The sequence below is a fragment of the Oryctolagus cuniculus genome, chromosome 4 (genome assembly GCF_964237555.1).
Source record: "Oryctolagus cuniculus chromosome 4, mOryCun1.1, whole genome shotgun sequence".
Classification (NCBI taxonomy): Eukaryota; Metazoa; Chordata; class Mammalia; order Lagomorpha; family Leporidae; genus Oryctolagus; species Oryctolagus cuniculus.
Window position 1 is genome coordinate 112,955,133 of NC_091435.1, and position 17,181 is coordinate 112,972,313.

General features: G+C 40.8%; 1 protein-coding gene across 1 annotated transcript in view; it reads left to right on the top strand.

The window, feature by feature from the left end:
* Positions 1-17,181, top strand: part of WDR49 (WD repeat domain 49) — a 151,968-nt gene that overhangs the window by 64,668 nt on the left and 70,119 nt on the right. Inside the window, 1 exon segment of the mRNA XM_051818753.2 lies at positions 13,837-14,001. Within this exon segment, the coding sequence (XP_051674713.2) occupies positions 13,837-14,001 (165 nt within the window).

Sequence of the window (17,181 nt, forward strand, 5' to 3'; positions counted from 1 at the left end):
AGAGTTATAAGGAATGACAACCTTGCAGCTAAAACAAACACAACATGTAATGTAATTGAACTTATTATCTTTGTTACCTGCTAGTTTGGATCCTGAGCCAAATGCAGGTGAAGCTAGTTGTAAAATTCCCTTTATGAACGCCATCCTCCCGTATCCCTGTGGAAAGTTCTGAAATATGCATGAAACGTAATTAGCAGAGATCCATTTTGCCAGCGTATTTTACACCAGTGGCTCACAGTGGCAGCCTGGAATGTATTCATAATAAAATGATTCAGTTAAATGGGATGCCACTTGGTATGCAGCGTGAGTGTTGTTTGTCTCCCCACCACTTTAATGACGCTCTGCAGCCTTTGCTTAGGGGAGCGCTACCTGCATCTCAATGAAAGAAGTGCGGTTCCCTGGCGCAGAGGGGCCACATGAACAACAGCCCGTCGTGGAGGGCAGGGAGGTCCGGCCGGGCAGCTTGCGGCTCTCTTGGAGGGAGCGGACCCCATTGGAGGTTGGTGCCTTGGTGATGATCACCTCCAGCCTGATGGGAATGGCACAGTAGGAGATGAACAGAAAGCAAGTCTCCAGCTTGCGGCCAATTAAACAATCACTCCAGCCCATTCTTTCTCTTCCCTTGTGCAGAAGCGCTTGCATTCGTGCAGAAATGAGTGGTTCAGATTTTGTGCAAGGGGTGGAACGCCCTTTGTTGATAATGAGCAGTGTGTCATGTCACCACTTCAAACACTCTGCTTTCTGGTTATTCTCAGAGATAAAAAATCCTTTACAAAACAATCTGTTTTTGAATTCCATCTGCGGAGAAACATTCCTCCGCAAATGTTTTACTGAACTTTATGAAGGCAACCAGTTAATTCGGCTCCCTAGTGGCCAGGGAGAAATGTATTTGTTTCTAAGAGAACATTCTGCTAATTGAGATCTGCAAAGCTAAAGCACCAGGTTTGTGTGTGGATGTTAAGAGTCTCTGTTGCCTGACCATAAAATGAACAATATTCCAGGAGGAATTCAGGAAATGGGATGCAAAGATCTGGAATCTTCCATTTGGGACATGAAGATAAAGGCAAGTTAACACAAATATATGCAAGTCCTGAGCAACAATAGAGTATGTACTCATGGTGTATGATGTAGAAAAAAGCCCTGAACAATTGAGTTTGGTAGTCACAGCCTTACTTCTTGCTGTTAATAGCATAAATAATCAAAGCCTCAATGTGCATGTGAAGCACACAGAGCTTGCATCACACACTTCAATGTTTCCTGGTAGCTATGAAGCTATAGCTTTTAACATTATGCTACGTTCACAGTTCTAATGAGAATGTATTACAGAAAAGTACAAAGAAAGTAGTATTCCCTATAGTCCCATCAACCAGTGATAACTTACTATTTTAGAGTAATTAGATGAAGCAAATGGAACAGTTTGGAACAAATATCAGATGCTGGGAATGAAGAATAAAAGATTAAGAAACTATTATTCCCCCCCCCCCCCCCCCCGGCAGCTCAAGGAGGCTCAGCTTTGCACAGGTAGGTCCAGGGCCTTCCTCCATGGCTCTTTACTGGCCAAGGGCTCATGACCAGATTGTGGAATGAAAGAAAGGGAGGCAGACCCATTTCTGTTTCACAAGGAAACAATGGGATGTGGTAAACTGAAGTAGAAGCCAAAGCAAAGGGTTCTCTATGAAAAGTCATCCATTTCCCCTGGGGCTGGATGACTTGCATTCTGCAGAACCTGGAATGCCACCGTGGGAATCTTTACAAGGAGAAGGAAGCATTCCAGGCAGAAGGTCCAACACAGCATCTGCCAAGAGATCTGAGTGTATTCACAGGGAGAGGGTTGATTTTGGTGTGGTTAGTCCTTAGCAGGCACTATGAGAGTTAAGGCCAGAAATGCAGTTTGGGAAGGTCATCACTGAATGTGCTATGGTCTTTCTTGGAAAAACAAAGCATAGATGTGCAATTAAAGCTACAGTTTTCACACGATGATTTTGGACCCTAGAGGACCCAGATCCTCTCGGGGAATCTGAGAAGTCAAGACCACTTCTCATCATGGTATCAATTTATTGCTTGATTTTTAAACTCTTGTTCCCTCAGGAGTGTTTGTGGAGTTTCCTAGAGGTTACGTGATGTGTGATGATGACTTCATTCCTCTCACCACTAAGGGACATGTGTTCTTATATTTTTATCTTCTATTTATTTATTTATTAATTTTTAACTTTTTATTTAGTAAATATAATTTTCCAAAGTACATTTTATGGATTATAATGGCTTCCCCCCCATAACTTCCCTCCCACCTCACCCCTCCCATCTCCTACTCCCTCTCCCATTCCATTCACATCAAGATTCATTTTCAATTCTATTTATATACAGAAGATCAATTTAGTATATATTAAGTAAAGATTTCATCAGTTTGCACCCACACAGAAACACAAAGTGTAAAATACTGTTTGAGTACTAGTTATAGCATTACTTCACATTGGACAACACATTAAGGACAGAGATCCTACATGAGGAGTAGGTACACAGTGACTCCTGTTGTTGAATTAACAATTTGACACTCTTGTTTATGGCGTCAGAAATCTTCCTAGGCTCTAGTCATGAGTTGCCAAGGCTATGGAAGCCTCTTGAGTTCGCTGACTTCGATCTTATTTAGACAAGGTCATAGTCAAAGTGGAAGTTCTCTCCTCCCTTCAGAGAAAGGTACCTCCTCCTTTGATGGCCCGTTCTTTCTACTGGGATCTCACTCGCAGAGATCTTTCATTTAGGTACTCTTTTTTTTTGCCAGAGTGTCTTGGGTTTCCATGCCTAAAATACTCTCATGGGCTCTTCAGCCAGATCCGAACAATTTCTCAATTTGTATTTCTGATATGGTAAACAGATGTGTGCATATAAACTTTTGTGTATGATTCTCTCCACGTTTATATTCCACATAAATGAAAGCTATTTGGATTCCTCCATAATTTTTAAGACTGTGAAGAGATCCAAAAACCAAAGGTTTTGAGAACTGGTTTTGAGAACTGGGTTCTAAAAACATGTGCACCTGTGGGGTGTAGTGATAATAATGGGAACAGCATGTGCCTATCCTGTGTTACTTTGCAAGGGCTGCCTCCTGGAGGCCATCCTCTTGTCTTGCATGTGACAGCTCTGGATGCTCCTTGTACTTTCCTGTTTATCTTAATGTTGCTGTTTTATACACTATGTGTATATGTATGTATATATTGATTGATTGATTTTACAGGTAGAGAGACAGTTGGTGGAGGCAGAGAGAGAGAGAGAGAGAGAGAGAGAGCGAGCTAGAGTAGGAGAGGGAGAGGGAGAGAGAAATTTCTCATCCATTATTCCACTTGTTTTCCTCAAATATTCACAATGGCTGGGACAGGGCCAGGCTCAAGCTGGGAGCTGGGAATTCAGTCCAGATCTCCGAAATGGATGCCAGGAACTCAATTACTTGAGCTGTCACCTGCTACTTTTCAAGTTATACATTAGCAGGAACTGGAGTTAGGAACCAGAGCCAGGACTTGAACTCAGACAATTCACAGTCCGCTATGGAATGCAGGCATCCCAACCAGCATCTTAACCACAAGGCCAGATGCCCACCCCAACACCTGTTTTTTTTTTTTTTAATTGACTTTTTAGGATTCCTTAAATTTGGCTTTAACCATATGTCATGTAATAGCAAATCTTAGAAAGACTTAGAAAGGGGAGTACCCTGAATTGTGGCTTTTCTCTCATGTTGCTCCTCTCAGGAATGTCACTTTTGGTGAGAAGATTGCTTATTCCTCTCCTTCTCCTCTCAGTCATGGAAACAGCTGGGTTGAAGAGACATAAACACACACCCACCAATACACACACATGCAGAAAGACACTGATGTCTCATGTACTTGTTCACTCCCCAAATGTTCACAATGAGGACGACTTTATCTCTTTCCCCCAGCTTTGCAAAGCTCAGCTCCCCATAGTGTCCAGGGCTCTCTCCAGCTACACTTAACCTCTCACCTTTCTGAGCATTGCTCACATTTCTGGTCCCCCCCCCCCCCCAGTTAAACATTTAACTAAACTTGTGTTTCTCTTTCCTATGTGTTTGCTGTCCTTTTTTTTTTTTTCTATCACTGTTATGAGCACAAATTGGATGCTCAACGGCTAGATTTGATCAAGTATTACCATTTCTCATTCCAAGTTCAATAGGAGCTCACGCTCTGGGTGCTTGTACTTTCACTATCTGCTTTGTTATCTTTCTGGAAGACTTTCCCTTTGTCAGCATTTAATGAAAATCTTCCCTTCTGCTGTCCTTTCAACAGATTGTCTTCTCTTCATTGCTGGGTCCTTGTATTTGGACTTCAATGGGGCCCTAACATAATCCCTACATGAAAGTAGCTTGGAACATTTGTGTGAATTTTTGTTATCTTTCCTTTCAGTATCCTAACATCCTAATATAAAAAGGTGGTGCTAAGCCACCCAAATCCTTTTTAGAGGAAGTGCTTGTTTTATTTCACCTGGAACGCATGCCCTCACAGCTAGCAGCTGAACAGGTTGGGACTGGATGAGGGAGTCCACGGAATGCACAATTTCGAAGGAATTAAAGTCGCTCAATAACCTGGAGGCAGTTCTTGGAAACTGTCTTTGCACTTTCTTAAATCAAACTTTTATTAAAAGTTCACGAATGTTAGGAAACTTTAAAAATATCTTCTGGAGGGCCAGCCCTGTGGCATAGTGAGTGAAGCTGCCGCCTGCAGTGCCGGCATCCCTTATGGGTGCCCGCTGGAGTCCCGGCTGCTCCACTTCCTATCCAGCTCTCTGCTATGGCCTGGGAAAGCAGTAGAAGATGTCCCGAGTCCTAGGGCCACTGCACCCAGGTGGGAGACCTGGAAGAAGCTCCTGGCTTCTGATAGGGATAGCTCTGGCTGTTTCAGCCACCTGGGGAGTGAACCAGCTGATGGAAGACCTCTCTCTCTCTCTCTCTCTCTGCCTCTCCTCTTTCCGTGTAACTTTAATTTTCAAATAAATAAATAAATCTTTTAAAAAATATCTTCTGGGGCTTGTGTTGTGGTATAACAAGTATAGTCACCATCCAAGACCCTGGCATATGGGCTCCAGTTTGAATTCTGGCTGCTTTACTTGCTATGCATCTCCTTGCTAATCTGGGAAAAGTAGCAGAAGATGTCCCAAGTGTTTGGGCCCTTGTCATCCACATGGGTGACCCAGATGAGGCTCCTGGCGCAGTGCTGGCCCAGTTTCTGCCTGGCCCAGTGCTGGTTATTACTGCCACCCAAAGAGTGAATCAGCAGATGGATGACCTCTGTCTCTCTCATCTGTCCCTCTTTCTCTGTAACTCTGACTTTCAAAATAAATAAATAAATCTTTAAAAAATATTTCTAGATATTAAATAAAGTATAATAGATAAAATTTCTGTGTTATCACTGTGGCCATAATCCTAATGATGGAAGTTTATGTACTTTTGTAAAACAGTTTGTTTTGCCTCTTGGATACATTACAACCAAGGTAGACATTTAGGTGTCATCAAATTTTAATGAAAATGGTATTTACTATTTTTGTTATCTTAGTAATTATTTTTTAAAAAGCATTACATATTTTAAGGAGTTAGAGCAATGCAGTAAAGCTCAAAAAAGGAAGTAAATACACTGAAATATTATTGATAAGTTCTAAACATTTCTCTATGCATATTTTCCATAAGTATGGTCTGTATCTGATTTTTATTTAATAATAGACTATGTTTCCTTACAGCTAAATATAGATCTACTTTTTCATTTTTAAAAGGCAGTACAATATTCTATTGTATCATAATTTACTGATCCGTTTCCCTCAATGGAGAATTTTCTCTAATCAATTTTTTACATACATAAACATATTTACACTCATGACTTTATTTCTTTAAATTCTTAAGAATGGGTTTCTAGCTTTAAAAATATGCATATTAGATATTTTGATACAAAGATTGCCTCCCAGAACTTTACTGTTTCATCCAACCTCTAAGAAGAATTAACATGTTAGTCACAAAAAGACACATCAGACGGGGAGTGCTGTGCCACTGTCCATATGGCTTCCTTTAGCAGGACTTTCAAGCTTCCCAGTGGCGCTCCCACATCCAGCGTGGGATGTTGGCTTTGCAGGTTTGAAAACTGGACCATCTTCGCTTGATTCAGAGTGTTTCTTGGGATCGATTTTCACACTGCCGCAGGAAACCTAATATCAAATCATTTATTAAACCTGGAGCTGATTCTCTTGACCTATTTTCGGTACAATATTTTTGGGGAATTAAAGTATTTGAAAATCCAAAATAAAAATTCAATTGCTAGCTCACTTGGTAATTGTAATCTGGTGGAAGAGAAGAAGGAAGGGTTGAGAAAAGTTTATCTGCACCTTATAAGATAAATACCTTTACAGTACTTGTATATAGGGTAAAATCAATGAGTTTCTCTTTCAGACAGAACTGGATTAACACCAGTGAAAACTCTCTCCATTTCTGCCTGATTGCTGGCTTGCAAGCACCATCTCTGCTGTTAAAATTGCTTATTGTCATTGACCAGGTTAAACTGGTGATTTGTTAGGCATTAATCCCGAGATTGTTTGCTCCGTTCACTGGAGAGAAACATGGAAAGTGTCATCATAGTCTTAGAGGTAACACCAAAACATACATACATAAGTGCACACATGTACACACATATAGATACACCCATATTTTTATGTGATTCATTTGGCAGGAATATCAGACATGCATATGGCAAAATCTAAAAGAACAAAAGGGTATTTGGTGAAAATGTTTACGTATTCCTTTGCGTCTACCTACACAGTTTCCTTCCCCAGAGGCAAGCAGTTTTGAAGGTTCTATGAGCATCCTTTAAGGGTTATTCTATTAATATATAAGTGAGCACACACACATGCATTGCTTAATATATATTCTTTTAAGTAGATAAATAATATTTAATAATTCTTAATATTTAATAATATATCCTTTAAAATGCTTTTACACAAGTAGTATGTTATATGCACACTTTGCTCTTTATATCCTTTTTATAATTAACAATAAATCTTTTTTTTTAATAACTGGTTTTATTTCTTTTTTTTTTTTTGACAGGCAGAGTGGACAGTGAGAGAGAGAGACAGAGAGAAAGGTCTTCCTTTGCCGTTGGTTCACCCTCCAATGGCCGCCGCTGCAGCCGGCGCACCGCGCTGATCCGATGGCAGGAGCCAGGATCCAGGTGCTTTTCCTGGTCTCCCATGGGGTGCAGGGCCCAAGGACTTGGGCCATCCTCCACTGCACTCCCTGGCCATAGCAGAGAGCTGGCCTGGAAGAGGGGCAACCGGGACAGAATCCGGCGCCCTGACCGGGACTAGAACCCGGTGTGCTGGCGCCGCAAGGTGGAGGATTAGCCTATTGAGCCACGGCGCCGGCCAATTAACAATAAATCTTATAATTCATTTTATCTCATTTAGAAGAGTATCCTTGTTCCTTTTGACAGCTAAGCAATATTCCTTTGCATGGGTGCTCCAAATTTAATTTAACCAGTTTTTATTGGCATTTAGTTTGATTGCAGTATTTTCTATTATAAATAATTAGCTCAATAGGCTAATCCTCCGCCTTGCGGCGCCGGCACACTGGGTTCTAGTCCCGGTTGGGCGCTGGATTCTGTCCCAGTTGCCCCTCTTCCAGGCCAGCTCTCTGCTGTGGCCAGGGAGTGCAGTGGAGGATGGCCCAAGTGCTTGGGCCCTGCACTTTGGATCAGCGCGATGCGCCGGCCGCAGTGCGCCGGCGGCAGCGGCCATTGGCGGGTGAACCAACGGCAAAACAAGACCTTTCTCTCTGTCTCTCTCTCTCTCACTGTCCACTCTGCCTGTCAAAAATTAATAATAATAATAATAATAATATAGTGGTTTAATCTTGCACACACGACTTTTAGAACTCATGCGACAGTATTCGCGGGATGAATTCCTAGAGCTAAAATGATCAAGACAGAGATGATTTTTATCTGTAACCTTGATACACATTGCCAGCTGCTCTCCCTGGAAGCTCACTGAATCCATCGGCAGAGGAGGAAATGATGTTTCTTCAGCCCCTCTCATCACAGTGGTCTTCACTGCTTTCAGAAGTAATTTTCTCATCCATTAAAATTAAACTTTTTTTTAAAATTAATTTTTTCTGTATTTGAAAGGCAGAGAAACAGAAAGAGATCTCCCACCTGCTGGGCCACTCCCCAAATACCCACAACAGCCAGGGCTGGGTCAGGCCAAAGCCAGGAGCCCAGGACTCATCTGGGTGTCCCATGTGGGTGACACAGACTCCAGTACTTGAGCTGTCAGCTGATGCCTCTCAAGGGAGCACAGCTCCAGGAAGCTGGATTAGAAGTTGAGGAGGACTCGAACCGGGCACAGTGTTTTGGCATGTGTCTGTCTTTTCTTTTAATATTTACTTATTTATTTTAAAGTCAGAGTTGCAGAGAGGGAGGATGAGATAGAGATAGGGAGAGATCTTCTATCCACTGGTTCACTCCCCAGATGGCTGGACTAGGCCAAAACCAGGAGCCAGGAGCTTCTTTCAGGTTTACCATGTGGGTGGCAGGGGCCCAAACACTTGGGCCATCTTCTGCTGCTTTCCCAGGCCATTAGCGGGGGACTGGATAGGAAGTGGAGGATTCAGCACTCGAACTGGCACTGATATGGGATGCCAGTGTCGACAGTGGCTGCTTTACCAGCTGTGCCACAACACCGATCCCTGAATGTGTCTGTTTTAACTGCTCTGCCAAATGCCCATCCCAGCCACTGCTTTTTGTTTTGTTTTTAAAATATTTATTTTTATTTTTATTTTTTTTTATTTTTATTTATTTATTTGAAAGGCAGAATTAGAGAGAGGGAGAGGCAGAGGCAGAGAGAGAGAGAGAGAGAGAGAGAGAGTGAAAAGGTCTTCTATCTGGTGGTTCACTCCCGAGATGGCTGCAGTGGCTGGAGCTGCACCGATCTGAACCAGGAGCTTCTTCTGGGTCTCCCATGAGGGTTTCAGGGGCCCAAAGACTTGGGCCATCTTGGACTGCTTTCCCAGGCCACACCAGAGAGCTGGATCGGAAGTGGAACTGCCGAGACTCAAACCAGAGCCCATGTGAGATGTCAGATTGGGGCTTTAACCCACTGCTCCACAGCATGGGCCCCATCCCAGTCACTTTTGAGAATGAGGGAGTTAGTGAGATCTTACAGTCAGGTAGCAATTCCAATCTTTTATAAATTGCTGGCCAGTTTATTTCCCTAAGCTTCAACTTTCCTGTATATTTAAAATGGGAATTATAGGACCTCCCTTGTACAGTTTCTCTTAAGGGCAAAAGATATTGCATAAAAAGATACATAGACCAAAGCAAGGATAAAAGCTAAATAAATATTAGCCAGAAAAGAGGGAAGTGATTTTAAAAAAAATTTTTTTCTTTGGTTCTGTGGTAGCTGCATGTTTCTGGAATGTTTGGATTCCTGTCCTCTGGCCGCAGGCACTCACAGCAAATGGATGTCACCCTCCATTAACTCGCTGACCTCCTTTCCACTCCTTGAAGAGGCCTAGGACGCTCTACCTCAGGGCCTTTGCATTGCTGTTTCCTTTGCTGGCAGGTCCTGCAGTGGTTCACTCCTGTATCCCAGCCATGTTTCCTCACATGATCCCTCAGGGAGCACTTCCCAGTTTTGCACTCGCCTTTAACATTGCTTTCTTCCCAGATGCATTTATCTCCCCCCACCCCTCTCTTGCTTTTCTTTCTTTCTTTTTTTCCCTCATGCAGTTCTGTCTGTCTCTGGCAAAATAAAAGAGCAGGAAGTTTTCATGGCTGTATTCCAGGGCCTAGATCCAAGGTTTTGCATTTTAGTGATGGTCAATAAATTCAAGGACTAAACTTGAAAGTGCAAATTACCAGTTCAACTAAGAAGGAGTGAGATCTGATGGACAAGACTTGTGAATGGAGAATGACTACCTCAAAGTACTGGGATTCTGGATCTGCACCAGCACTGTGAGATTTTATCATCCTCCTCACTGCCTCACTTGCTGGGTAGCAACCTCTGGTGTTTTGACACCAAATGGAAATAAAAGAAGTAAACTTTTTAAAAAAGATTTATTTTATTTATTTGAAAGGCAGAGTTACAGGGGGCAGGAGACACACACACACACAACAGAAAGAGAAAGGAAGTGAGAGAGAGAGAGAGAGAGAGAGAGAGAGAGATCAATATGCCATCCCCAGATGGCCACAACAGCTAGGGCTGAGCCAAACTGAAGCTAGGAGCCAGGAGCTTCTTCTGGGTCTCCCTTGTGGATGCAGGGGCCCAGAGACTTGGGCCATCTCCCACTGATTTCCCAGGCAATTAGCAGGGAGCTGGTTTGGAAGTGGAGCATCCCACATTTGAATCGGTATCCATATGGGATATAGGTATTACAGTAACTGGCTTTACCTGTTATGCCATGATGCTGGCTCCATTTTATTTTATGGGACCATAAACAGCATTGACTTAAAAAATAATCCATAAGTAGTATTTAAATCAAATACCCTCATTCCATGGTAGCCAGTGCCATCCACTCTTACACTTTTTGATTCCTGTTCTTGCTTAGACCAAGGACTCAGGATGCATTAAAAGTCGACTCTTAATGCCTACTGCTGTCAGAATAGCAAGAGGACAATTAGGTGACACAGCTACAGCCTCACATCTCTTACAATTGTCTGATTAGCTGTGACAGCTTCAGATGAGACAGACAAAAAGGACCCACACATTCCTAAACAGTTATTAACTCAAGTACACGGAAGAGTATGTCCCCACTGGAACAGGGAGCTGTTCCCCAGGCCCATTGGCACTGGAGTGCCATCATTAGATCAGTGGCAATTCTGCTCCATAGACTGCCAGGGCCCCCTCCTCTTCATCTTCACTGGCTAAGATACGGTCTGAAAAGAGAGGCAGGGATGGTATCATCAAATCACAGCATATAAATGTGAGGGTGTCGGTTATTCCTGATAAAAAGATCAGCTTGCTAAACACGAAGTCTTCCCTGTCCTGTAGTCGGACCATTTTCTTGTATTCCAAGATTACCAGATTCTGGTTGTTGACTAATGGCTGGAGGCTTGTGATAGTGTCTGCACATTGTTTCCCCAAAGACTGCCGTGGAAGGCAGGTTGCCATTGAATGAAATCAGATGGGCTATAGGCTGTTGTCACTGTTGATTTAGATTTCACGAGAAATTGTTCAATGAGCAGAGAAAGGTGATGAAAAGTGATGAATAGTATGTTGGGGCTCAGCCAGGTGGACAGGGGAAAGAGTGTGCAGAGCTGGAAGTAGTGACCGTTACTGATTCCTTATTGAATGTCTGTGTTAGATACAAGGCGGGTAAATTATTGGGTGATTTGTAATGTGGGTGACATCAGCCTTTGAACAGGGAAGCAGGGCTTTTCTTTGAACATGGCTTTATTTCATTTTTGTCCTCTTGGTATGCATTAGGGAATACCCTTCTTTTAGTATTAAAATGCCTATTGCTGCACAATAAATTTTTTTAATAGAAAAATAAAATCTTTCATAACTTTTAATCTTTTCTTAAAAGACCACTATCAAAATTTCCATACATGCTTAGAAAATTATGTGTTTTCATGGTTTTGCTTTTAATGAATATAATCCAAATTGTTAAACCATTATGTGAGGGATTCATAAGTATCATATAATTTGAAAATTCAAATAATATCTGAAATTCGGCTCCTAGAGCTGTAATTATTTACATCCACAGTCATTGTTGGAAGAAAGCAAGATATTATTTTTCTTAAATTGATTTGAATATGCAAAGTGATAATACTCTAAATAAGAAGTCAGGCAAATAAAGCTTAGATAGAATAGTAACCCCAACTAACTCTTGTGGTTATTTATGGCTTTGTCACCCACTGTGGTAAGTGCTTTACAAGTACCAGCTTATTTAAATTTCCTAACAGTGGTTTAAGGCAGTTACTATGATTATCTCTGGGTTACAGGTGAAGAAATTGATGCTTAGAGCAAGTAAGCATTGTACTTGACCTTAATGACCAAAGTCAGACAAACTAGTTTGTAAGGCAACTGACATTCAGATTTCGATGTCCTGGTTCCAGGTTCCCAATGTTCTTAACCATCATGTGTGTTGCACCAGCAAAATGAAATAGAAACAGAGTCAGCTACAAGCAATGATATTTAAGGTCTTAGATCACATTAATTCAAAGGTTCAGGTCATTTGTCTTAGAAATTGCACCATAGCTTAAACATGGTAATTAAATATTTAAGATACTTCTGATTTCAGTTATAGAAAATGTGTAGCATAAATATAGCTTTATGTCATCTAAGAAACTGTCTCATCAGTGTTGCAATTTTAGAGTAAAAAAGAGCTACAAGAGAACTGTTTTCTGAGGCATAAATGTTACTAAAGAATGAATGTTTTTCAATTTTTCTCCTTTTGTCTCTGAAACTACTGTGTTAGATAAGAATCAGTTACCTGGATTATTATAACAGCCTTCAAATGATCTTCCTGAAATCTCAATTTTTTCTTCACATGGTGCCAGAGGCGTCTTCAAAAACCAACCAACAGCAACCGTTTTCTGCTGCTTTCCTAGGCACATTCTGGATTGGAAGTGGAGCAGTCGGGACTTGAACTGGTGCCATAGGGGATGCTGGTGTTGCAGGCAGTGGCTTAACCCACCACACCACAACACTGGCCCCTCAGGTTGTTTTATTGAATAGGTTTAGATAATAGACTCCTTGAGAGCAGAGATTTCTTCGGTGTGGCACTCTGGAGACTGCCACAGAGTGAAAGCTCAATAAATGGCCATAGGATGGATGAATGAATGAATGAATGTGTGCATACACAATGGTCAGCTATTCAGTTCTTCTAAATACATTTGATAAGTTTCAACCCATTTGATTATGGAACTGCATTCAGATTCAACAATTCGCATTTGTACAGTGAAAATCAGTTCTTAAGCAGAAAAAGAAATGTTTTTGATTACTTAAAATATGAATCATGTTTCAGATACTTCCTGTCTATACACTTTTTGCCTATTATTTTTTCTTCCATTGTTTTGATTTCTGATGTGATGATTGCCACATGCTTTTGACCTATACATTCTTTAAAGACTTCTTAAATATCAAGAGCTGAAATCAGCATGCTACTTGCCACTATAGAATGTCTCATTTTCAGACTGTTATATATAATACTACCCCTTCTGGCATTTGTTTTGCTGCTTTCCTCTTGAAGTGATATGCAGATTTATATTGAACCTGTGTTCTTTGTTTTTAGTGACCCATCAATAATTATGCTAAGCTGTAAAATATACAGAGTACCTTGAGAAAAGGGAACACAAGGGACTAATGGCATTAAAAGCAATGACTCTAGTAATTTGTTGAAATTAACTTTTTCTCATAATGGCTGGTAGTGCTCCTTTTCTGATTGCTACATTGAAGCTGATATACAATAAAATGTTTCTTTCCATACAGCAAATAGTGTCAATGCAGCATGATAAGAAAAATCAGCTTTCTTATCTAAATGTAAAAAATATTTGTATGTTTATTTGCAGTAGGATTTGGTTTCAAGATGGCCTCTAGATGCTAAACCGAATAGTGGGGAAGGCAAACAAATTCCCATCTTTTCTGATAAACAGGATCATGACTTCATTATCTCAGCCCTGGCCTAGAAATTGAAATGTTATCAGCTTAACAAAAGGAAACAAAATACATCATAAAAATGTCTCTAACTGTTGGGGGAATCTTGGTAGTAGAAATGCACAAGTTAGATATTTTCATTGCAATAAAAATGGTTGATCCTGGGACCATATTTAATTTCTCTACCATGTTATTTTCTCTTAGGTAATCAGCTCTGATGTGGGGTCCACTGTTTCCTTCTGGATGGTAGACACTGGGCAGAAAATCAAACAGTTTACTGGTTGCCATGGCAATGCAGAAATCAGCTCTATGGCCCTTGATGCAAATGAGACACGGCTTTTGACTGGCAGCACAGATGGGACTGTAAAGGTGTGAACACAGTGATGCTTTTTCTACCCAGATATATGGAGGCTAAAATACTGTGTGAGGAGACACAGCTATAGATACTCGTGTTTTTTTGCCTTTTTGGCCTTGCAAGATGACAGATGAGACAAGATAAGGGCTAAACAACCATCTAATAACAAAGCCGGTAGGAAAGTAAACCTCTATGGAAAATGAATAAATGATTTTTCTGAATAAATTATTTAAAATAAAAGCACAACTTGGCTTACTTATTTCAGAAAGCCTTTTTCCATGTACTGAATAGGGGACTACTTTGGGGAATAAGAAGCCTGAATTTTTTTCATGTGTTTCAGTTAATTTCTCTAGTTTTCTTTTTTCTACGTTTGTGAAACGAGAAATCAGAACAACTTAATGTAAACTTGACAAATGGCATAGATGCAATTTTTTAAGAAAATTTTCCAGAAAATGAGTACTTAAAAGAAGACTTTGTTGATAATTGACATTTTTGTTACGTGAAAGCATGTGAGATAAGGAAGAGGAATGGTAGAAGGAACAATCATAATCTTATTTATTATTCATCCTAGACTAACACTGTTTCATGCTTCTAGTTTTCTTATTTTGAATGATCATTCATTTCTCCTGGGTGGAGGGTGATACTTTACTTGGCAAAATGATCAAATTTTCATGCATGGCCTGAAACTTGCTACCTGAAGTCAGGCCCACTTTGGAGGCTTCTCTCCCTCCGGCCCTGAGAGTCATGAGCATCACTCACTGAGATGGTGTGAGACACTATGAGGCAACAGAGGTGGTTTCTTGAATGAACTTTGGGTCATTTTCAAGTCTGTACATTGGGATCAGAAATGTATTAGACTAACTTCCATGAAGGGGTGTGTGTGATGCATTCTGGTAAGCTGCAGGAGGACATAATGGAAACTCCCAGGGATATGTAGTTTGAACACCGTAGGAGTTGAGCTCAAGGATGTAGGGGGATTCAAGTGTGAGACAGGTGCCATGGTGAGATGAAGTTAGAATCTCTGGAATCAGTAGAACTTGGCCTCTCTGAAAGTTAACAGAATGAGATATGGACTGGCAAGGAGTTGAAGAAAGTATACTAGTAAGAAAGTATACCATTTAGCTCTATCTTGATAAGTAACTACAGAGTTGAGAGTAAGGTGAAACTTGCAGATGTTGCTAAAATGTTTCCAGCCAACTGAGTTAGTAGGATCTGGGTGCTGTCAGGTCTTCGTGAGACTGAAGTGATATTGTTATGTGGTGTGTTTAGAGGAAAACTGTGATGGGGAGACATGCACCCTCAAATCTCAACTAAAGCCTTGGTAGCATAGAAGTTATATGGATTTAGTAGTGTAATCACTACTTTTGAAGCTGCATTTACCTATATCACAATAGCACAACAGCATTCTGAAATCTGGCAGCCTCTGCATAAGACATAAATCAGGGTTGGGCTGCTCTGAATTTCTGTGAAGAAGCAAGAATGAATGACATTTTCCAATGTCATTTATAATTAAGAATCCAAAATCAGTACCTGTGTAATTAAAGACTTAAAAATTATTGTCCTATTTATCAAGGATATGAGGAGTCTGCTTTTAAATTAATGTTTTAAATAATTAATATATACACACCATAAAAATTGTGAAATAAAAAAGAAATATGCAGTAAGAAGAAAATCTCTCTCTCACCCCTGTTCTCAGCTCATCCCCTAAGGCTATCACCGTTACTGGTTTCTTGTGCATCCTTTTAGCATATAAGAATGGTTTATTTTGTACTCATCATCCACTCTATATGCTGTTGATGAATGTATGAAATAAAATAAGAATAATGTTACCGAATTTTTATTGCATCTTACTATGATACAAGCATTGTGCTAGGCACTTTGTACACACACACACACACAGACACACACATGCACATACATTTACCATTATGAGGTTGGGACTATAAAAATATGTTTAATTTACTTGAGAAGCAGAGAGAGATGGAGAAAGAGAAAGAGAGTGATACAGAGAGATAGAGAAGCTTCCATTATCTGCTGGCTCACTCCCCAAGTGGCTGCAACAGCTGGAGTTAGGCTAGACTGAATGAGGAATTTGGAATTCAATCCAGGTCTCCCATCTGATGGCAAGGACACAATTACCTGAATCATTATCTGCTGCCTCCCAGGGTGCACATGAACAGGAAACTTGAATTGGAAACAGAGTCAGGGCTTGGGCTCAGGACCTCTGATATGGAACACATGGCAATTGGCAGTTTTTTTGAAAGATTTGTTTATTTATTTGAAAGTCAGAGTTATATAGAAAGAGGGGAGGAGAGAGAGATTGAGAGAGAGAGAGAGAGAGAGAGAACGAGATCACTGATTCACTCCCAGATGGCTGCCACAACCAGGACTGGGCCAGACCGAAGACTGCAGCCAGGAGCCAGGAGCATCATCCAGATCTCCCACATGGGTGTCAGGGACCCAGATACTTGTGCCATCGTCTGCTGCTTTTTCCAAGCCATCAGCAGGGCCTGGATCAGAACTGGAACAGTTAGGACAGAAGCCTGTGCTGCCATATGAGATGTTGGTATTGTATGTGGTGGCTTGACTGCTATGCCACTGCAATGGCCCTGGGCAAATGCATCTTTAAAAACAGGCCAGATGCCTGCCCCAAAGTTGGTACTTTTAATATCTTGATTTTGCATATGAGAAAACTGAATCCTAAAGATGTGAAGCAGTTGGCTCAAGGGTCCATAGCTGTTTCAATTTTAGCATAGACTAGAAACATGGATATGATTCATTTTTCATAATATCTACATTGTGTGCTACTTCATAGATATTCCATATTGTTGTTTAGTCTTTTACTAATGAGAAATTAGGGTTATACAAATGTTTAACTTTTGTAGACAATGCATATAACATTTCACACATATGTGTTATCTGTAGGATGATTTTCTATATGTTGATTTTTTTTTTTGCAGTAGAAAGTATTACATGTACTTTACTTGTGATGTAGTGCCAACTTGCCCTCTCCACATAATGTGGCAACGACGTTCATAGTAGGGTTTAGGATTAACTGCTAGTGATCTAATGATGCGTTCTCGTAAAGTATACCCTATGTGTCCTCATACTTATCCCACAGCCTGAGGAGGTAATGTAGAACTGCTTGTATCCCCTGCAGAGATGGGTCTGGCACCCACTATCAACAGGAGGTT